The following is a 23,559-nucleotide window of genomic DNA, read 5'->3' on the forward strand; positions in this document are numbered from 1 at the left end:
CCTCACTCTGACTGACTGGCTAGAACTAAAACCAGGGGATTGCTGGGTAAAGAAAGGAAACAGCCTATTGGGAAATGTCTTAAAGGGACAGGAGCTAACTAAAATACCCTTCCTTAGAAGACTTAACAATGAACTAAAACCATGCTAACTATGGGGTAACCAAAGCTTAATGGGGAAATAACAAAAGCCTCTGTGGGGTCATGACAAAAGGAAAGTTTCCAGGCCGCCCACCGAACTTCTATCTTGGCATGTCTCAGATGCTCATAATATCTGCAACATAATAGCGATGATCTTTGTTGGCCAGGCATGCCCTTAGGGGAAGATTTTGCAGGATTCTGCTCCAAGCAGAGTTTGAGTGACAGATGAGCTTAATGATGTTAGCTATTCTTAGTGTGGAACGAGCTTTTTTTTCTCCCCCTTTCCATCCAAAGCTATCGGAAATATAATTACATTTGAGCCTCTCCTTAAACCCAAATAAGCAGCTGCTAGAAAATGAAAATTCCTTTTCAAACAGCTGGGGATTTTGACGCAAGGAATAAAGGGATCCGTGTTTGCTTAGATGCTTCACCTTCCTGCAAAGTCCACTTCTCCTGCAAGCTGGTGATCATATCACTGTGGAGTAACATCTTATTCTTTTTAAAGATTTTTCTCTGCATGCTTTTATTGTGTATACACAAAGTTGAGCTAATTCAAGGATTTACCAGAATGGTAAAAACTCTGGATTCCATTCCCTTTGGCGGAGTCTGCACGGGCTATAAACAGCGCCCCGGGGCAGTAAAAACGCCATACCTGGGATGCTGTTTGCACGGCTGCCACCTCCAAAATGAGGCGGCACAATGCTTTCTCCAGGGAAATGCTCCATTTTCTTTCCCCAGACTTACCTGCTCTCCCTGCGGAGCTCTGCAGGAATGGGGAGGCACACCCACGCTGCCCTCTGACCAGTAGTGGGATTCAGCAGGTTTGCACCACTTGGTTGTTAAAATGGTACTTTTAAACAACCAGTTGTTAAATTATTTGAATTCCACCACCGGAAACAGTTGTTAAATTGTTTGAATCCCACCACTGCCTCTGGACCGGACCCCAGGGACGAGAAGGACAATGATGGGCATGCCTCCCCATCCCTGCGGATCTCTGCAGGGAGAGAAGGCAAGCCAGACAGTGAGACTTTTGCCAGCTTTTTGTTGCTTCACACACCAAGGGTGAGGCTGGGTTACCAAGGGAACCAGGGTTCCTTTTCCTGTCTCACTTGGAAAGGATTTTCCTTCCTCGGTGGAGAAAACAATCTTCCAGGCGTGCTGTTTTTAAGGGGTTTTAGCGGAGGAGAATGTTCTGTGCTGTGACCAAGGAGGAAGGTGATCCAGAGTCATTGGCACGTGTGGGTGGTGGTGTCCACAATATTGGCAATAGATTGGTTCAGTATCAAAGATCGGTTCAGTATCGATTCATAAAGCGATTGCACAAAGTACAGAAGTACTTTGATACTGAACCAATCTATTGCCTATATTGTTGACGCCTAATTGGGCACTCCAAAGACGCTCATATGATGGTTAATTCTGCATTCTCCTACAGGACTCTGTTTGTATACTTTAGAGGATGTTGATGTTGTACATAGGATAAGAGCACTGCGCATGTTTATTGTCTATTGCACTTTGTTTATAACTGAGTCATACCAATATATATTGCATAGCGGTAGGTGCAACGCGTTGGTTTCTCTTTAAATATTTGAATTACGTCTTTTAGTCATTCATTGTATATCTCCAGCTTACCTTAGCCTGGCTACGGAGTTTACTGCCCGCCGGTGCTCTTAGGTGCCCAGCGCGGTGGCTCCAGTCAAGCATATTCAACTGCTTGAGGGCTATCCGCCGAAAGAGCAGCCTGCGTGATATAAGGCCGAGAGCTTCTAATCCGCGACTCCAGCCAGGCTGCTCCTTTGGCTGGTGGTGGCTCTGCCTGCTGAAGCCCGGCGGGACGTGGGACACATCGTGCAAAAGCGTGAGTGTCACGCGAAAATCGGGATGGCTGGTCACCTTAATCTAATGGAAGTCTCAGTGGATGGTAGAGATTTTGATTGGCGGAGCACCATTTCCCCTTTCACAACTACCCCAAACATATCCCAAATTCTGCTTGAGAGGAAAGACTGGAAGGGAGAGCGAACGGACTCTCTAGCAGGAGTGGGGGTGGGAAATGGCTGCTAACATCTGCAGGGGTCCCCTGTGGGATCCAATTCTTAGTCCTCCAACGTACAATTTTAGTTTCCTGTTTGCTTTTTTAATTTACTTTTGTAAATATAAACATTGTTTGTATTTTTTTTTAAAAAAAAACCCCTCTGCAGTGTTAGGACAAGCTCGTATTATGCCACGGTTTACTTTAATAAAGTTTGTGGTTGAATAAATATTTTATCATGCCGGAGGCTACTGCCAGTGCTCAGCTAAAAGATAGGGCAGAGATATAATCTTGAGCTTTTAGGAAATGTAATAGTTGAAGATCTGGGCCTAGTTAATGCCTAGGGCACGGATAAGATTATCCCCAAGGAATTTTAAGGCCGACAGGGCACGGGGAAGAGAAGCAAGGGCTAAGGGCAAGGGTTATTTCTCCTTTGTTTTCCGTCGTAGTTGTTTCTTAATGTATCTATTTTCAAAACTAATTGCCTGACATTAAAACTTAAAAGGGAGAGAGAGTGCACTCAAATGTCAATAATTTCCATTGCCCTTCATGAAAGGTCTGAAATAGTTTTCATTAGCAGGCAGCGCCGTGCGTTTGTATTGGCTGCTTGTCTCCAAGGAACGCGCAACTCCTTTGCTAACTTCTATTCTAAGTCGTAATTTAAAATTGAAGGTCACGTATTTGCTTCAGCAAAGGGATCGCTTATGTAACATTCATTCCCTCGAGGGGGAAGGAGCTTCAGTTAAAATGTCAGTCTTAATTCTCTTAAGAGCGTGTTTAAATTCTGTGGGAGGTGGGGAGTTAAAAACCCAACCCCCCTCGTTCCTAATAGTTTCTCCTTTCGGTAATGCAATTTTGCCGATTGCTAACACAATCAATTACGAGTGACTGAACTAGAAGCTACTGCAAAATTTTGAACCCGTTTTTAGCCCTTTCCAATAAAAATTGTGTTGTCTGTTAACATTTATCACATGATGGCTTGTTATTGCTGTTTTCCTTGCCCGTATCATGAGTTGATACTCATCAAATTATGTCTGGCCTCTAGATTCTTGTAGTATCCATACGTTCCGGCTTCCAGGCGTGTGCATTTTCTTAGAAAGTCGTCTTTGGTTTCTTTTTCAGTTCAAAAATTAGGAATAAATATTGTTTAGTGTTGTTTGAAGGTTTTTCACTTGTGTTAGAGGGAATGTTTGTGAATTTTAATTTGGCTGTGGTTGAGAGTGCTTCCTCCAAATCCAAATCCAAAACCTTTATTAGGCGTAAAACCGGTGTGTGTCAAGAATTCCAAATACAATAAGAACATAAGAACATAAGAACATAAGAATAAGCCAGCTGGATCAGACCAAAGTCCATCTAGTCCAGCTCTCTGCTACTCGCAGTGGCCCACCAGGTGCCTTTGGGAGCTCACATGTAGGATGTGAACGCAATGGCCTTCTGCGGCTGTTGCTCCCGATCACCTGGTCTGTTAAGGCATTTGCAATCCTCAGATCAAAGAGGATCAAGATTGGTAGCCATAACCAATCCTTCTCCTCCATAAATCTGTCCAAGCCCCTTTTAAAGCTATCAGGTTAGTGGCCATCACCACCTCCTGTGGCAGCATATTCCAAACACCAATCACACGTTGCGTGAAGAAGTGTTTCCTTTTATTAGTCCTAATTCTTTCCCCCAGCATTTTCAATGAATGTCCCCTGGTTCTAGTATTGTGAGAAAGAGAGAAAAATGTCTCTCTGTCAACATTTTCTACCCCATGCATAATTTTATAGACTTCAATCATATCCCCCCTCAGCCTCCTCCTCTCCAAACTAAAGAGTTGTGCATTATTGCACAACTTGCAGTACACAGAGTAAAAATATAGCAACAGCTTCAGAGATTTCAACATTAGAGTTATTTAGAAGCTTAGCCATTTTTATCTTATCAGAAAGGAGCATAAATAGAGTGCTTCCTTTCTACATGACGTAATAATGATGGCCTCGTCCTGACCTAGATAACCCTGGCTCGTTCGATCTTGTCAGATCTTGGAAGCTGAACAGGATCAGTATTGGAATGGGAGGCCACCAAGGAAGTCCAGGGTTGTTCCACAGAGGCAGACAATTAGCAAACCTCCTCTAAATGTTTCTGCGCTGACCTGGTTGATGCAAGCTAAACAGGGTCAGCCCTTGTCAATATTTGGATGGTAGACCACACCCCCCTCCAAGGAATTCTGTCGTCGTTACACAAAGACAGGTAATGAAGAAAAGAAGAGGAGTACAAGGAGTTGTTGTTTGGATTTATATCCCACCTTTCTCTCCTGTAAGGAGACTCAAGGTGGCATATGAACTCCTTTCCCTTCCTCTCCCCATAACAGACACCTTGTGAAGTGGGTGGGGCTGAGAGAGTTCCAAAGAACTGTGACTAGCCCAAGGTCATTCAGCAGAAATGTAGGAGCGGGGAAACACATCCAGTTCACCAAAAAAGCCTCTGCCACTCAGGTAGAGGAGTGGAGAATCAAACCTGGTTTTCCAGATTAGAATCCACCTGCTCTTAACCACTACACCACACTGGCTCTCCTGGTAAACCACCTCTAAATGGTAAACCACCTCTAAATTCTCTGTCCTGCCCTGGATGCTGCAGGCTAATTCAATCTTAGAAGCTAAGCAGAATCAGCCCTGGTCAGTATTTGAATGGGAGACCCCCAAATAATTCCATTGTCCCTACACAGTGCTCCTTAACTATCTATAGTTACATAGAGGCAATGGCAAACCACCTCTGAACATCTCTTGCTTTGAAAACCCTATGGGATCACCAAAAGTTCTCTGTGACTTAGGGGCAATTAACAAGCAAACAGTAATGCTATGTATTGTCGAAGGCTTTCACAGCCGGAGTCACTTGGGTGCTGTGTGGTTTCCGGGCTGTATGGCCGTGTTCTAGCAGCATTCTCTCCTGATGTTTCGCCTGCATCTGTGGCTGGCATCTTCAGAGAATCTGATGTTGGGAAAGCGAGTGGAGTTTATATACCTGTTGGAGTGTCCAGGGTGGGTGAAGAAACATTGTCTGTGAGTAACAAAGAAGACAGCCAGGTCAATAGGTGAGGACATCTGAATAGAAGTATGAGTAACAATGAAGTCTATAGCATGGGAGTAACAATGGAGATAGCAAGGTCAATAGGTGGGAGCATCTGAATAGAAGTATCCTGGCCTTTGTTTCCTTTGTCTATAGTCATCCTATGTTTGTGTGGAGCTGGCTAGAAAGGCAAAGGAGTGAAGTAGTACAAATAGAAATAGGGGAGTGAGAGCCAGTGTGGAGTAGTAGTTAAGACTGTTGGACTGGTATTTGGGAGAGCCAGGTTCTTCCTACCAGTTGTGCCATGGAGACATACCAGGTGATCTTGTGCCAGTCACACTCTCAGCATAACCTACTTCACAGGGTTGATGTGAGCATAAAATGAAGGAGAGGAGAATTCTTCAAGTGTAAAAGACTGTCGTATAGAAAATGGAGCAGAGGTGTTTTCTGCCCCAGAAGGTCGGACCAGAGCACAATGAAATTAAATCAAAAGAACTTCAGGAACAACCTCCTGACACAATTCCTCAGTGGAACAGACTACCTTGGAAGTTGGTGGGTTCTCCTTTGGAGGTTTTTAAGCAGAGGCTAGATGACCATCGGACAGTAATGCTGATTCTATGAATTTAGGTGGATCATGAAAAGGAGGGCGGGAAGGAAGGGCAGAGGTGGGATCCAACCAGTTCTCACCACTTCTCTAGAGTGCCGAGAAAGGGTTACTAAAGCAACCTCCCTGCCCAATAGGGACTGGAGGTGCGTGTGTGCAGCGGCACCACTGTTTGAATCCCACCACCATTGGAACCTGTTATTAAAATGTTTGGATCCCACCACTGAGGAAGGGCCCTTTCTTTCATTGACTTTCGGAGTGGGGGAGGAGTAGATATATTCTGTGTGGCTCAGATATATTTGAAGCATGAATCTAATTCTCTGTTTTTCAAATGCTGACTGTGTTCAGGGGTAAATTGTCATAGAAAATAAATGGTGGCTAGAGAAGTTCTAATGAACCACTTTTATTATCGTTTGTACCAAATCAAATACGCTGCTCGGCTGCCTTCTGTTCCGACAGGTGGACACTTAATTTCTCTTTGTTTTGTTTCAGGGTTTTTAAAAAAGAATGGCGAAACCATATGAATTCAACTGGCAGAAGCCGGTTCCATCCTTTCTTCAAGAGGGTGCTATGTTCGACAGATATGAGGAGGTAAGGCGTCTTACCTAATATTGCCCCCAGATAGTATGGGCTCATCCACAGCTGATTAGGGAGTGGAAGAGGTGACTGTCATGGCCCACACTTGACAATGACTCACAAGGAACCACAGTGACACAAACAGTGCCATCCTAAGCAAGCCTACTCAGAATCTTACTCAGGTCTGTGAACTGTTCTGATAGTTGTAATTATGATAGTAATATGAAATGTGGCTGCGAAGAGGAAGAAGAAGAAGAAGAAGAAGAAGAAGAAGAAGAAGAAGAAGAAGAAGAAGAAGAAGAAGAAGAGTTTACCCCACCTTTCTCTCCAATAAGGACTCAAGGTGGTTTACAAGCTCCTTTCCCTTCCTCTCCCCACAGCAGACACCTTGTAAGGTAGGTGGGGCTGACAGAGTTCAGAGAGAACTGTGACCAGCCCAAGGTCACCCAGCAGGAATGTAGAAGTGCGGAAACACATCTGGTTCACCAGACAAGCCTCTGCCACTCAGGTGGAGGAATGGGGAATCAAACCCGGTTCTCCAGATTAAAATCCACCTGCTCTTAACCACAACACCACGCTGGTTCTCTTAAAATCCCACTGTTCAGCTCTGTTTGCATGCTGGGGCTTTTGTGCATGGATCTAAAAGTCATCATGTCATTCTGAGGACATACTTGGATCTTGGGTGTTTCTCACCAGCCACTTAGGGAGATAGGGCCAAATTTCTCATTTCCTGTCTCTCAGGCTCAGTTTATTTCCTGCCTCGCACAGGGAGAGCTGGTGGAAAACAGCTCTCTGCAGCAGCTATTCTTCCTACCCAACTTCCACCTATTTTCTTCCTCCTCCTTCCAAGGTCTATCCTTGTTGCAAGAGTGATCTTAATCCTCAGACGTAATCTCTCTCACACGCCTTCATTCCTCTCCTGTGTTCATTCCTCCTTGTTCATCCTCTCCCCCAGGACAGTGACGGTCAGGAGGAATTCAGTGTAGTTTTCTTTCTGATGAGGACACAGACCTAGGGCAGCTGTCTCCTTTGCCACTGGGAGACATCATGGTCTCCAAGAGCCTCAGAGGAAGTGGAGTGAAAACAGACAAAGAAGCCCTCAGAGCCCAAACGAAAGCAGCAAACTGCACTGCAGAAAAATGGCACAAAAGAAGAGCTTGACAGAGAAGATGACCCAGTGGCTGTCCAAACCAACCCAGTCTCCAGTCCAAGAAGAGCACTGGGTACGTGTTGAGCGACTCCAAATATTGATCGTAGAAACTTGGAAACAAATGGAAATACAGAAGTAAAAAAGCAATGCTGTGATGGAGTAATGCTGTAAAGCTAGCAGCATCACACCTACATGTTAAAATGGTCTTTGATCACAGGATGGGGAAACCAAAAGGCCATGGAAATGTACTCAGGGCAGGAAGATGCCCAAATGAGGCACTTCAAAGGCTTTGGGCAACCTCATGGCAAGGAGGGAAGTTTTCTTGGAGACTAAGAACAAAGACCAAGGTGACACTATCATGGGCTAAACTAAGAGAAGTACCTCTTGGCAGGAGGTCCCAACAGAACCTAAGAATGTATTCAGCTGAGCAATCTCTGTAACTGCATTTATGTTTTATTTCTTTGATTTTTGTTTTTCAATAAATCTTTGAGAACTCAGCTGGTCTGGAGTTGTTGGAAGGAAAAGAACCTGGGGTTTGGGGTGAGATAAGCGTGGCTCTCCCATGCTTGATCTAAGCCTCAATCATCATAATACGATATGAGCAAGACAATAAGCAGTAGAATAGATTACAGCTCAAACCATTCCTTTTATACTGCAGCCTTTTTCCTTGATAAAAATGTCCTCCCGGACAGTTCTGTTGTACTCGGCTTCGTGAAGTGACGGAAGCGTCGGTGCCTTTCTGGCCTCCTCAAGGATGCTCAAGGATGGAGCTGCAACAGAGAACGCCCGTGTGCTGATCTTGCCCCTTTGCCCTAGAAAGCGGTGCAAATAAAGAAGAGTACATATGATAGAACATGCCATAAACAATGCAGAAAATGAAATTACAGACGCAGAAGGCCGTGAAGTGGGAGCAAGCTGATGCAAGCAATAAGCTGTAGAATAGAACAACAATCCCATTTCCCCTGGTACAAGTTGCTGTTGTTCCGGAGTGGGGTTTTGTTTCTTAATTAAGCAAAACATGTATGTACCCTGGGGGCTGTTTTAGATGTGATACTAAACGATAGTTTTGAACCAGTCATGTGTTTGAAGTGCCAATTTTCATTTCCTTGCAGGAAAGCAAACCCAAGTTTCCCTTTTCCTTTTTAAGGGCAGCGGCTACCTTTGAGCTCTTTTTCTGTCCTTGACTATTTCCTGCGTAGAAACGCATACTTGTGTCCACTGGAACTGTCCCCTGGCAAAAATGATTTCCATCAGCTGAGTATGACTTCCCCATTTTTTCCTGCTCTTGCTACAGCCCAAAATGTTTTGTTTTGGGGGACAGAATACTCCCCCACGAACAGCAGGAGGGGGGAGATGGAGGTCAGGAGTCGAAGGGGGGGAATCAAGAGACAGTGGTCCCCTTCTCTGTCTGGGGAAATCCTCTGTGGGAGCCAATGTCACCTGAAAAGCTTTGTTATCAAAGGCCGAGCCACTTTGGCTTCCATTTGCCCGAGGAACCATGCGTCTGACTGCATAACCAAAAACTAACTATTCAACTCCAGTGAGATGTGCTTATAAGAGCACTCAGCATGATTTTTATATTTTGTATGCCATTAAAGGTTAAAATGAAATGAAATGATTTTTATATTTGTGAATTTGTAAAAAGGAATTGTGCCAGTGTGCATGTGGAAAGAGAAGGATATCATGTGAGTGACTGATTGCACCTGGGGAACCAGAGGTGGGAGCCAACCAGTTCTCACCACTTCTCTAGAAGTGGTTAGTAATTTTTTCTGAGTGCCGAGAAGGGGTTACTAAAGCAACCTCCCTGCCCAATAGGGACTGGAGGTGCGTGTGTGCGGCGGCGCCACTGTTTGAATCCCACCACCATTGGCGGCGTAAAGCACTGGCGTAGGAGGTTAAGATCTCGTGTATCTAATCTGGAGGAACCGGGTTTGATTCTCCGCTCTGCCACCTGAGCTGTGGAGGCTTATCTGGGGAATTCAGATTAGCTTGTGCACTCCCGCACATGCCAGCTGGGTGACCTTGGGCTAGTCACAGCTTCTCAGAGCTCTCTCAGCCCCACCTACCTCACAGGGTGTTTGTTGTGAGGGGGGAAGGGCAAGGAGATTGTAAGCCCCTTTGAGTCTCCTGCAGGAGAGAAGGGGGGATATAAATCCAACTCCTCCTCCTCCTCCTCCTCCTCCTCCTCCTCCTCCTCCTCTTCTTCTTCTTCTTCTTCTTCTTCTTCCTAAAATTTTTGGATCCCACCACTGGGGGGGGGGCACCCTTTATCTGATCATTTGCTCAGCCGTCCTTTTAAGAATCGATTTAGGGGGTAGACTCCTGCCTAGCTGAAGTTCGCCGGGCAGCATCGTTTTGGCGCTTTAGCCGTCTTCACATAAACAGAACCTCCCGGCTTAATCTGCCCAGCTCTTGATAGATTAACCAGCGGATCCGTTTAACAAGATGAGTAACAACAAATAAAAAGAAAATTAGTCTCAGTAAATCCCTTCAGTAACACTTGACTTCATCCCCTAATCTCCTGAAATGAAGGAAAGGTATTTTTGAACATCAAGGCCTGCCAAGACAGCTCAATATTTTATCCCTCACATTCGCGTCAGCATCCAGCAAACTCATGAAGTAAGGCTTGCTGTATGGTTGTTATGGGCTCGATGGTCCATCTGTGATTATTTTTATTCTGCAGCAGTTTGGTGTATATTTTGTTCCCCATAAGGAAAAAGCTGTTTCTGCCTAGAGTAGATTCCCACAAGCCCTGTTAGCCTCCATGAAGCCAGGAATGTCATATAGTCCTTTGGATCAGTCTCCTGGTATATAGACAAGCCTTTATTGGCATTCCAAAATACAATAAAACAATTGTCCATAAGAGACAGATAGATACAACAGCCATTCAGAGTCTTATCAATAGTTTAGTCCAAATGGACTCATCAAAAGTGCCATTCCTATACACCTCTCCACAGACCAGACTGAAAACCCACCAACAGAGCCCAGGCATCACAACAGCACACAGTATCAACACTCCACTATAAAACACAGAGTTTGTTAAAGTGGCACCTAACACAGAACAAGGGATAGGGGGCGAGGAAATGGGCAAACAATTGATTTGACTCCCATAGGTTGCCACAGCCTTCAGTTGTCACTCCATCTGGCAATCAATAACAAAACTACGACATCTCTCAATGAATCACCCACAGGTTATTTGACTTTGGGTGACCGTGAACCCAAAGGTTGCTGGCAGAGGTAGGCACTGTATACCAGTAGCAAATAGTTAATGTAAGCAACGTTGTTGTTATGATGATAGCAATCTAATGCTTAGTATCCATCTAGCGTTGCATCTATAATCTTTAAAAGATATTTTGCTACGCTTTCGCAAAAGTAAGGATCAAGATTATCTAAGATTAAAGGAATCCTAAGAGCATCAGTTAAAGTCATTGTATAGGAGTGAAGCAATGATGGGTTGGGTCATTCTGATCTTGGCGGATCAGTCTCCTGTTTCCTGTAGTTGTCCTTCTGCACACTGAATGCAAATGCCCAGAACCAGGACTTTGTGATCCCAGCACCCCTTCGTGGTATGTTTCCTTCTGTGACAATGTTCTGTTTCCCAAGCAATCTAATACCAGGTGCCTTGCACTCAGCCAGAACAGAATGTGAGACCCATAGACAAATGAGCAACAGCTCAAAAACAGTTTAATAGTACTGAAAGTTTAGGACTCTGACCCCTCCCATGAAGTCTAACTAATAAAGAATACTTGCGATGCTGGAAACAGTTGGAGATTGTTTGAGGAGCTTGCAGGCACCAATTCTTCCTTAACTGCTTCTAAGAAAGTCTGGTCTGTTTATGCTTCTTCTGAGTTCCCCCGGTGTCCTCTAACTGGATTCTTTTTCCTGCAATCCTGTTGAAACTTGTTTACTCTGAGTCCTGTGGATCTCTAACACCATATACATAACATCTTAGACATCTGGGATATTGCCGTCTCCAGCTTCCAGACGCCTGAAACTATAACAAACTGAAAAAAGGGACTACTAACTAATAAGAAATTCTATAGTTCTCTTGCCTAGAGGGGGCTTCTTAAAGGGACAGTGTCTAACTAAAGTTCACTCCCATTGAATATTGCACAAAAACAATTAAGCCCATTCTATCTAAGGGTATAACTGCGATTTAAATAAAGAAAATGGTGAGGATGTATCTAGGTCATGACAGACAATGTGCTTGCTGGTTCTACTGGTGCTTTCAGGCTCCATACAATTCAGGCCACATGTGTGGGAATAAGTGACTTCTGCATGCCTGGACACTGGGGGGTGCTGTGTATCTCACTCTGTGATGTTGCCTCTCTTGTTTGCCCTCCTTGTCTGGGCCAGGAGACTGCCCACTAACTTCCTTTCTTCCCCATGCTAGCCTCACTTCTGCTCTAGCCTTTGACCCGAGCGCATGGTCAATGGCAGCCTGCTCAGTGGGGCCTTTGCCACTGCAGCGTCCTCTCACCTGCACACACGTGATGGCGCGTTAGTTGTGCCCACTTGTTGTAGGGAAAGTAATCTCTTTAGACTAGGGTTCTTTCTATCTACCTTTTCTTGGAACAAAGTTGTGAACTGAAGATGATTGAATAAATATAAGTTTTACCTTTTACATTTATGTCTCTGGAGAAGTTTCTATAAACTGCATTCACACACACTACTGGGCATATCCATGACTCTAAACGAAATCTAACACCATGAACCCCTTAATTCCCCCCCATTTATGCATGTGCCTAACCTGGGGCAGTTATTCATTGAGCCCCACGAGGATAGGGTGGGATATATGTAATATTTTTGCATACTTGTCCACATTCCCAAACCAGAGGAACAGCACAATATTAATTGTAAAATGGAAATGTTGAGTGAGTGAGGCCACTATCTCCTTGGTTTCATGAGCTGGAAAATCATGGATTTGTACCACCAACTATATACAAGGTCCAGTTGTTATGGACAAAGCTTTTGTTTAAAGAGCAAAGAGCACAGATTTACAAACTTTGGCCTCTCTGCTTGTTTCTTGCCATTGGTGCCTCTAGAACTCTTGACTTCAAGTCCTTTTAAGTCTCCATGATCGCATTTGATTACCCAACACTCACTCAACATTTCCATTTTACAAGTTTGTAAATCTGTGCTCTTTGCTCTTTAAACAAAACCTTTGTCCATAACAACTGGATCTTGTATATAGTTGGTGGTACAAATCCATGATTTTCCAGCTCATGAAACCAAGGAGATAGTGGCCCCCAAAAGTTTAAAGAACCATTGGTCAAGAGAGGGGTGCCCTCCTTCTGTATGACCCTGGAGTGTGCTTGTTCATCTAGTCCAGACTTCGGCTCTGGCTCTCTTCTTTGGTCCTGGAATCTTGGGTGAGACTTTGAGAGTACCAGTGATGTAGTTCCTGATCTGCTTTGTTCCCACAGGTTCTAGAATGGAATCCTGCTGTGGTAGAGAAAGCAGGGGACCATCCCTTGGAGACTGTGGGGGTACAGGAACTCTTGGATATAGTGGAGTCCTGAGAGGTGTTCCTCAGCCCTTGAGGACTCTTTCTCCAGAGTCTTCCTCCCAAGTTGAGGTGGGACCAGGGTGGAACCTGAAACTGGGTTCCATGTTGACGTCCTCGGGTTATTAAAGGTGCGTCCGGGGTTTGAGTGGCTAAAGACCACCAGTGTCACTGCAGTGGATCAAGTAACGCAGTTTATTTATTTTATTTATATATATATTAAATTTTTTAACCGCCCACCCCCGAAGGGCTCTGGGTGGTGTACACCAGGCCAAAACAGTATTTCACACAGTGGCCAAAGACAACATTACACATCATAAAATAACTTAAATTAAGCTAAAAACAGTTCACAAATTCATAAAACCTAGCAGCATCAGTAAAGTACAACACAGTACAACAGCATTATAAGAGTGTGGCGCCCGGTCCCAAGGCCAGGTGGGGGCAGCAGTGTAACTTAGGTGTTAAATTGGGGGTGCCAATGATGGAATGGCACGCAACACAGGGGCATCCCGGAGTGAGAGTCCATGGCTGGCTTCACCAAAGGCCCGGTGGAACAAAACCAATTTACAGGCCCTGCGGAATTCGCCAAAATCCCGCAGGGCCCGCACATCTGAGGGAAGGGTGTTCCACCAGGCAGGGGCCAGGGCCGTAAAAGCCCTGACCCGTGTAGAGGCCAGCTGCATCATGGAGGGGTCAGGGACCACCAGTAAATTGGCCTCTGACGACCGCAGAGGCCTACCTGGGACATATGGGGCGAGACGTTATCCATCTGTTGCCCTTCTGCATCAGAGAGAATAAGATACAGAACATTATTTGGTGCACTGAAATGGCATGCCAGTTTTTTGGATTTGTCATATGTGTCTTATATTTAATGTATTACATCAGACCACTATACATACCTTCTGGTTCAGGTATAAGAAGAGGAAGAATTAGTTTTTATTTACTGCTTTTCTGTACCTTTAAGGAGTCTCAAAGCAGTTTGTGATTGGCTTCCCTTCCCCTCCCCACAACGGATACCTTACGAAATAGATGGGGTTGAGAGAGTTGGCGGAGAACTGTGGCAAGTCCAAAGTCAGCCAGCAGGCTTCATGTGGCAGAGTGGGGAAACAAATTTAGTCCTCCAGATTAGAGTTTGCCACTCTTGATCACTACGCCACCCTTCAAAATATATGATCTGAAAAATGCGTGGGGTAATAGATGTATCTATTGAATTATTTCTTTGACTAGCTGGCTGATTATTTTGTATTTCTCTTCCAACAGGAATCTTCTGTGTTTGAACCCAACTGTCTTTTTAAAGTGGATGAATTTGGTTTTTTTCTAACATGGAAAAGTGAAGGAAAGGTACAGTTAACTGATTTCAAAAACACTGCTGTCTTTGGAAACATCCCCCGATCTGAAAAGCATGGCATGCCTATGGAAGAGCGCTGTTTTTGATAAGTCACCTCCTAATGATCAGGGCCTTAATTTCCGAGAGAAAAGCCACCGTTGGGAAAAGGGTGTTTTTCAAACTGTCAAGTCTGCTGGGATAGACCTCTCCCTCAGAGCTCCCAATCGCCTTCTGTTGCAGGAAGGCATGCTGGGAAGACACATGTGTGGAACCAGAAAGGAAGTCTGCAGATGTGGAGAACTGCATTAGGGTAGTTGTCTTGCTGATGACATTTGTAAGGCTGATGCTGCTTCTATGCCCGCCTGTTACTGCCCACTTCCGTGCTGGTGGCTGAGGCAAATACAGTAGCAGCATCCCATCTGCTTACGTTTGGCTGATCACCTGAGTTGCTTCGTGAGATTACCATGGAGATGGCAGCAGCTGCTTCACCTTCAGGTGTGCATTTGTTAGGCCCCTTCCGCACATGCAGAATAATGCACTTTCAATCCACTTTCAATGCACTTTGCATCTGGATTATATTGTGCGGAATAGCCATATCCACATACAAGCAATTGTGAAAGTGGATTGAAAATGCATTATTCTGCATGTGCGGAAGGGGCCTCAGTGTGACCCAAACATTATTTCCCCTTTCTCTCCTCCTGGCAACCCCCATATTTCCCCCTTTTCCCTGCTTTATTCTTTCCTTCTCAGCCATTCACCAACCTACCTTTCAGCTACCTCCCCTCTTCAGCTATATTTATTATTTATTTACCTAATTCAGTGATGGCGAACCTTTTTGAGACCACCAAAATTGCAACCCAAAACCCACTTATTTATCGCAAAGTGCCAACACGGCAATTTAACCTGAATACTGAGGTTTTAGTTTAGAAAAAGCAGTTGGCTCTGAGACGTGTGTTACTCGGGAGTAAGTTTGGTGGTAGTCGGTGGCTTTGCTTTGAAGCAGCCGTGCAACTCTTCCAATGGGTGAATCACGACCCTAGGAGGGTTTACTCAGAAGCAAGCCCCATTGCCAGAAACCGAGCTTACTCCCAGGTAAAGGATCACTCTTTAGTTCTTCGCATGAAAATCAGTGGGGTTTAGTAGTGCTTAACAGGGTTACCGACACTGCTTCCCCAAAACAAGGTCATAAGTTTAATGCTAATAATCGAGCCCAGTGGCCCAGGCCAGCCTAGATGTGTGGGGGAGGGGGGACTCTGTTTGTGCGTGCCCACAGAGAGGGCTCTGAGTGCCACCTCTGGCACCCATGCCATAGGTTCGCCATCACTGACCTAATTCTATATCCTACCTTTCTCCACACTGGTGATCAAAGCAGCTCCAATCACTCCCCTCCTTATTCTCACAACAACCCTATGAGGTAAGATAGGATGTGACTAACTAAATATCACCTAGTGAGCTTCCATGGCAGATGGGTGATTTAAACATGTGACAAACCCTACTCTTCAGTGCTCACTGCTGCACCACACTGGGTTTCACTGGTGTGGCTGCTGTTGAACAGTAGCAAGCTGCTAGGCCTGGGTGAGTTGCACAGTTGGGTGGTATCAAATGATCCAGTGAAGTGACAGGCCTAGCCATAATGAGGTGGGATTGCAGTTACATAGTAACAGCCACTGAGAGAATCTGTCTGTTAAAGGTACAGGCACACCTTTTATCATTTGGGGTTTTTAAAAACTATTTCTTTAGATTTCACACTTTTTCTGCAAACCCTGTGTGGGTTTGCAGACAGATCTGTCTTGCCCTTTCATAGCCTGTTATCATCAAATTTAAGTATCCTCAGAATTGGCTGACTTCACTGCGAGAATATAAAGGCACCTGCTACAAAACTCGTGAGGGGAAATCCTATGTCCCTCCCACTTGCTGACAAAGACAACTTACCTTGAAGTGTGGTATTGGAGCTTCTCTGAGCCTGGAGTAATCCCCAAAATCTGCCGAAGTCTGGCCTAAAGCAGTTTGCAGCCATGACCAAACCCAGAGTGCCTTCTGCTGCTGTTGCAACTGGCCGGGAGCAGCTCCCAGGCTTTGCCACTTCTTCCAGACCAGAGGCATAGCTAGGGAAAATGGAGCCTGGTGCAAAATCTGAGTTTTGCTGCCCCCATCCCACAATGTTTGTTTTTTTGTATTTTTAGTGTATTTTCAGTTTTCAGCCTGCAGGGGGCACAGTTTTTAGGCTAGCAACATCAAAATGTCAGGGTATCTTTAGAAGACTATCCTGACGATGCCAGCCAGGTTTGGTGAAGTTTGGTTCAGGGGGTCCAAAGTTATGGACTCTCAAAAGTGTAGCCCCCATCTCCTACTAGCTCCCATTGGAAACAATGGGGAATGGGGCACCCCCTTTGGGAGACCATAACTTTGGACCCCCTGAACCAAACCTCACCTAACTTGGGTGGTATCATCAGGAGAGTCCCCGGAAAAATCCCTGAAAGTTTGGTGCTGCTAGCCTTAAAAGTGCACCCCCTGCAGGCCAAAAACTGAAAAACACAAAAAATACAAAAAACAAACCTAAAATTTTTGCACCCCTGCAGGCGCGCAATCGCACCCCCCTGGTCCCCTTGTAGCTCCGCCTCTGCTTCAGACTGTGCTCTGTCTGGGTCCAGCGGTGACTCCAGGACCCTGCCTCAGAAACAGCCACTGCTGGTCCTCTGTCCAGTTTACCAATGGCAATTTTGAGGAATTTAAATCCCACAATGATTTTTTTAAAACTTTTCAGATTTTTCTGCAAACCGAGGGGCTTTCTCACATTTGCAGAAAAATTTGTTTGGGGTAAGCATGTTCCTAATCCTCAGATCTCAGTGTCTGCAGAAGGGTTTCACGCTTGAGAAATAGGTATATTGATGATGAATATTTTTTAACCCCACTTAATAGAATCTGTACCTCGCTGTGTCAGTTGTGATTGTGCTTCTTACTCTGGACTTGCTTTGTTTCCTGTTTGGATGTGCGAATGCCTTCGACCTCATACCCTTTCTTTTCTTTTGTTTTTTTTTTTCAGGAAGGGCAAGTCTTGGAATGTTCCCTTATCAATAGTATTCGCTTTGGAGCAGTACCAAAGGTATTGCTGTAGTTCATTCTACAGTTTTGTTAAAACACCAGAAGTTTTGATTTGATATTGGAACGGGTAGAGATTAAAATCTATTGTTTTTAAGCGACGGATACGTAAGTGCCACAGAATACAGGCTATAGAACAAAAAGTTTAACGATAGAGACGTGATTCGATTTCCCATCCCTCATTGTTCGCTTGGAAAACTGCTGTTTCAGTTTGGCTTGTGGCGGTTCGAGCCTATAAATGTTAATTCCTGCAAAGTTTCCTTGTGTCCCCTTTTTACAACTTTGCTAATTTTTCAAGGTTTTTATATCGGTTGTGCATTAATGATAGAGGATCCAAAGCTGCCAAAATAAGTGGATTAAAATGCCATGAAGTAGGGGTCTGCAGCCTGTGGCTCTCCGGATGTTCATGGACTACAATTCCCATCAGCCCCTGCGAGCATGACCAATTGGCAGGGGCTGATGGGAATTTTTTTTTAATACCTTTAATGGCATATAAATAGTTTAACATTAACATTGCAAGATAATAACAGCCTTTACAACTTCTGACGAGTTAAAATAACACCATTAAAAAATTTAGCCACTGCTTCCAACAGCTCGTAGTTGTGGCTGTTTAAAAGATATATAACCTTCTGTTTATCTGTAATGCCTTCACTTCCATGCAGGAAGGGGATTATGTGCTTCTTCCTACCTATCTCATAAAAAGGACAATTCAACAGCATATGAGATACTGTTTCCACAGAACCCATGCCATACGGGCATTTCCTTTCTTTATGTGGAATTCCAAGGTGGCGTCCAAGGCTAAAGGAAGAAGGCAGGGCATTACACCTAGCTAAGGTGATTGCTCTACGCCACCGGGCCTCAACCAGGAGATAAAGGTACCAGGCTACAATTAATCTATCCACAGGTATTCCCAGAGAGATCGGGGAACAGGTTTTATTAGCTTCCTGTACCATCTGTTGAAACTCTCTATCAAAAAGTCACTTCTTGATAGCCCCATAGATCTCCTGCTCTGTTAACATTAGCAGGTCCTCCAAGGAAATGCCCAACTCATTAAGTTTGGCTTCGATTTTAACCCACCACTGGGTTGTGTGGAGGATGGAGCATCCCTGGGATGTAGGCAGGGGCTGAAGGGAATTGTAGTCCATGAACATCTGGAGAGCCACAGGTTGCAGCCCCCTGCCATAAAGGGGAGAAGTGCATTAGAAACACCTGCAGCAAACACGGAGTAGGATTCAGGGATTCATGAACGGAGGCATAAACAGCACAGTTTCACTTGTGCAAGATCTAGAGCAACACCTCACACTTCCCTTCCTGTATACTGTAGCAGCCTGAAACTGGTTTCACAAATTCTTGTACAAATGCAAATGCAAGTGGAAATACTCTGAGGCCCCTTCCGCACATGCAGAATAATGCACTTTCAATGCACTTTCAATGCACTTTGCAGCTGGATTTTACTGTACGGAATAGCAAAATCCACTTACAAGCAATTGAGACAGTGGATTAAAAGGGCATTATTGTGCATGTGTGGAAGGGATAAGTCTGACTTGCTCAAGCAGCTACCGTTGTCTTTTTCTTGCCCTTTGGCTTGTGCAAGAGCTGGAGCAGAAGCAGGAATTTTATGCTGGATCCAACCCCTGGTTGGGATGGAAAGTCTCACAGCAACAAATAAACAAAAACTGAACAATGTCAGGATAGTGTATCCAGTGGTGGGATCCAAAAATTTTAGTAACAGGTTCCCATGGTGGTGGGATTCAAACTGTGGCGTAGCGCCAATGGGGCTGGGCGGGGCACAACGGGGGCATGGCGGGGCATTCCGGGGGTTGGGCATTTCTGGGCGGGGCTGTGGTAAGGACGCAGCCACTGCACCAGTCCTTGGTGCACCTCCTGCTAGACTGCTTCAAGTTCTGCGCGCTACTGCTGAGAGGAGGGGCGTAACTAAGGCAAAAATCGCGTGGCAAAATCACCCATTAGTAACCCCCTCTTGGCACGCACAAATAATTAGTCACCTACTCTCAGGAACCTGTGAAAACCTGCTGGATCCCACCTCTGGTTACACCGCCACCACATCACCTCCCTCCCTCCCACACACACACACACACACACTTTGGATTCCCCTATGAATGTACCAAAAGATGAACATCCCTTTCTGCTTTAGTTCTGGACGACTCACAAGGTGTGTATTGTCTTTGACAGGACTCCAAAATATTAGCCGTTCTAGAAGCTGTTGGCAAAACAGAAAATGAACTGGAAGGGCGCATCGTGTGTGTCTGTAGTGGCACTGACCTGGTGAACATCAGCTTCACATATATGGTGGCAGAAAGCACGGAAGACGCTAAGGTACGGCACAATTAAACGCACCTCCGTTTCTCTGTATAAATCTTCCAGCCTATGGGAGAATAAGCGACTGGTCGTGGAATCCTAAAGGACGCCGATCTGCTGGAACTTCATTCTACAAGGAAACCAGACCGATCCGTAAACAAACAAGCAAAGTGGTTTTACAAAGTGAGGCTGGCAGTACAGGGTGTTTCCCCCATGTGGGGATGTGATTGAAGGGCAACTTAGGAAGTGTGTAGATGTGCGATAAAATTAAATTACAGCGAGAGATGTTATCTGTAAGTCTTCAAAGTAGGGGCTGCTGGAAGACTGTTCGGACTTTGCTTTCATCCGACTTAAAAAACAACAACGAATAACACTCTGGTCTTGACTCCCCTCCAACGGACGTGTTTCTGTATTTATCCATTCCACACCATGCAGCCTGAATGGAAAAAAAATAAATCATCTGACATTTCACAAAGTGCCAAAAGAAAAAAGAAATCTCGAAATGGTAAATATTGTGGGCCTGCGGCTTTAAGGGCGATAGAAGTATTTGAGGCCGTCTTATCCCAAGGCAGCCCACTGGTCTGTTTACTGCAGTATTCACTGCTCAAACTGGGTATGGCTGTCCAAGGGCTCTCCCAGCATGCTGCCAGAGATCCTGTAGCTGAAGATGCCAAAAATTGAACCTGTGATCTTAAACATGAATTGATAGCAATTCATCTGCTGCTGCACAGTAGATCCTCCCCAGTTTGTTTGTTTTTTGTGTATTGTAGTGTTGCTTGTTTTACTTTATGTCATGTCTCTGACATGAAAATCGCAGCATTTAGGACAAATGAGATTTTTGCGTATGGAGTCAATACAACAACCTTTATTAGGCATATTAAAATAGGCTCCAGAGCGTTACAGACATTTCTGAAGTACAAATCAAAAGTACATTCAAAACACAGATAAACTGTATCTAGCACTGGATGTTACTTAGAAAATTCTGTCACTTGTAAAAGAAATTTTGCTACTTTTTCCAAGAGCACGGCCTCTGTGTTATTTAACAAAAGCTCCACAACAGAGTTGTCAGAGTCTCTTTCAGATTTGTCTAAGACCCACCCAGGAGAGAAATTCCTAATACCCACATATCTCGGACAGTCAAGTATAATGGGAGCAAGAGTCTCCACTTGGTTTTTACAGTGTGAACAGACCCGATCCTGGAGGGGGATAGATAGGTAGCGACCCTTTGTAATGGCCGATGGAAAAGTATTGCATCTGGCCCTTGTAATAATCCATCTCTGTTGGGGTTCAGTTAATAGTTCAAGATATTTGGCTATGTGCCCCTGTTCTGGTACTATCCCGACAGAAAGGGGTGAGCATGATTTATTTGCTTGGCCCAACAAGATATGGTATTCCTGTTCTAGAAGTCTGCTTTTTAAGGTTTGCAGAATCTCTCTGGGTGACAGCATACAGAGATCTTCAATGGAGTCCTGTGCAGTTATTTGCCGTTTAGGACATCAGAAAGAGAATTGCAAAGGCTCACTGGGTCTCTGGCTTCATGGTGCTTTTCAGTAAATATTCTGTTTCACTCATGAGAGTCTGCGTGCAGTTTGGTTCTTAGAAGCTATGGTGCGCACAATGTTTCGAGGATTTTGGTGGAAGGGGTGTCTGGATGTATTTTGTGATAGACAAAGCAGAAAACAAGAAGGAGTCCTAGGAATGTCAGACTATTAATGGCATGGGTATTCATGGGCTAAGTAAATTGAAGGTAAATCCAGATAAGATTGTATGTGTGGATTGAGGTGGATCACAAAGTAAACAGAGTAAGAAGCAACAGCACAAAAAGTATCCATAATAAAACGCACCGTGGACACAAGAATTACAACAACATACAGTTTCTTCTCTTGCTGGACCATTGTTATATTAAACTATTCAAAGTGATTTGCAGAATGTTAAGGAATAAAAATATCAGAATCAACCAGCCATTACCGTTAAAGCAACACACTGGTATTGTGCCTCCGAAAGCTTGTTGGAAGAAAAGGAGTTTGGATTTATATCCTTTCTTCCTCTCCTGTGAGGAGACTCAAAGGGGCGCGCAAACTCCTTTTCCCTTCCTCTCCCCACAACAGACACCTTGTGAGGTTGGTGGGGATGAGAGAGTTCTGAGAGAACCGTGACTAGCCCAAGGTCACCCAGCAGGACTGTACGAGCGGCGTAAACAAATCCCATTCGCCAGATAAGAGTCCGCCACTCATGTGGAAGAGTGGGGAATCAAACCCGGTTCTCCAGATTAGAGTCAGATTAGAGTCAACCTGTTCTTAACCACTTCACCACTCTGAAAGAGAAAAAGCTGCAGCTGCCTCCCAAATGACCTGATACCCCCTGAATTTTATTGATCCAGTAGTCTGGGCAAGACCTTACTAGCACTGGCATAATGCCCATTGGGCAAGGTGGGCAGCTGCCCAGGGCATCACCTGGGGGGGGGGCATCAAAATGCTGGGTTCGTTTTTGGGTATTTTAGTGGTTTTCCATTTTTGGTCTGCAGGGGGCGCAGTTTTTAGGCTAGCGGCACCATAATTTCAGCTTATCATCAGGAGACTGTCCTTATGTTACCCCCCAAGTTTGGTGAGGTTTGGTTCAGGGATTCCAAAGTTATGGACTCCCAAAGGGGGTGCCCCTATCCTTCATTGTTTCCAATGGGAGCTAATAGGAGATTGGGGGCTACAGTTTTGAGGGTCCATAACCTTGGCCCCCCTGAACCAAGTTGCACCAAATTTGGGGGGTGTCATTAGGGCAGTCTCCTGATGAGACCCTGAAAGTTTTGAGACTGTGCCTTCAGAAATGTGCCCCCCACAGCCTGCAACCCCCATTGACAGCACTGCAGAAAACTCAATGCAGAACAAAGATCCTTGGGCACATTTCTAGGATGTTCCTGCAGGGGGTGCATTTTTGGATGTATCGGCACCAAAATTTCAGGGTATCATCTGGAGATGATGGCACCCCCCCAAGTTTGGTGCAGTTTGTTTCAGGGGGGGGGCAAAGTTATGGACCCTCAAAACTGTAGCCCCCAACTCCTATTAGCTCCCATTGGAAACAATGGGGGATGGGGCACCTCCTTTGGGAGTCCATAACTTTGGACTCCTTGAACCAAACCTCACCAAACTTGGGGAGTAGTATAAAGACAGTCTCCTGATGATATGCTGAAATTGTGGTGCTGATATGTCTAAAATTGCACCCCCTGCAGGCACCAATGTCCTGGTGCAAAAAGAAATTTGGTCGTGGTGGAGTGGCCGCCCATGGGGGCGGGGCATCCAACTTTTGCCCAGGGCTACAGTTTGCCCAGGGCTGCCTCGTTACGCCCCTGCTTTACTAGCTGATTGTAAGAGATGGGAGGGCAAGGAATACTAGAATGGCCTTGCTGGTGCCAGATTTTATGTTGCTCTCGTTCACATTCGTAGGCAAGCTTGATTGAGAAAGTGCTTGTTTTTTGGTTTCTTGGGCCATAGCTGACGGCTCCCCCCAAATACCAGCATGAGAAAGAGAGGAGCCATTGGATAGTGTCTCCAAAGGGATGCGCTGCCAGCTCATTTTCAGTGTGGTTGTGGGCAGTTGAATATGCATGCGTGGCAATTTATGTGGGGAATAATAATGGTCTCAAGAAGATGGTACTTTAGAGAAGGCAACCGAGGTGCAAACAGGTCATCGGGGAAAACACAAAGCTCGGCTTAACGGGCAGGAGCGTTTTAATAGCATCTTCGAGTCAAAACATATTTGCAAAACAGCTATGAACATTTAAT

The 23,559-nt window shown here is 45.0% G+C and overlaps 1 protein-coding gene across 1 annotated transcript in view; it reads left to right on the plus strand.

Moving 5' to 3' along the window:
* LOC125438128 (1-phosphatidylinositol 4,5-bisphosphate phosphodiesterase beta-4-like) overlaps positions 1–23,559 on the plus strand; it is a 257,416-nt gene that overhangs the window by 136,118 nt on the left and 97,739 nt on the right. The window contains 4 exon segments of the mRNA XM_048506335.1: positions 6,299–6,397; positions 14,299–14,379; positions 17,409–17,468; positions 19,658–19,801. Coding sequence (XP_048362292.1) covers positions 6,314–6,397; positions 14,299–14,379; positions 17,409–17,468; positions 19,658–19,801 — 369 coding nt within the window. The 5' untranslated portion in view covers positions 6,299–6,313.

This window comes from Sphaerodactylus townsendi, linkage group LG01, assembly GCF_021028975.2.
Source record: "Sphaerodactylus townsendi isolate TG3544 linkage group LG01, MPM_Stown_v2.3, whole genome shotgun sequence".
NCBI lineage: Eukaryota > Metazoa > Chordata > Lepidosauria > Squamata > Sphaerodactylidae > Sphaerodactylus > Sphaerodactylus townsendi.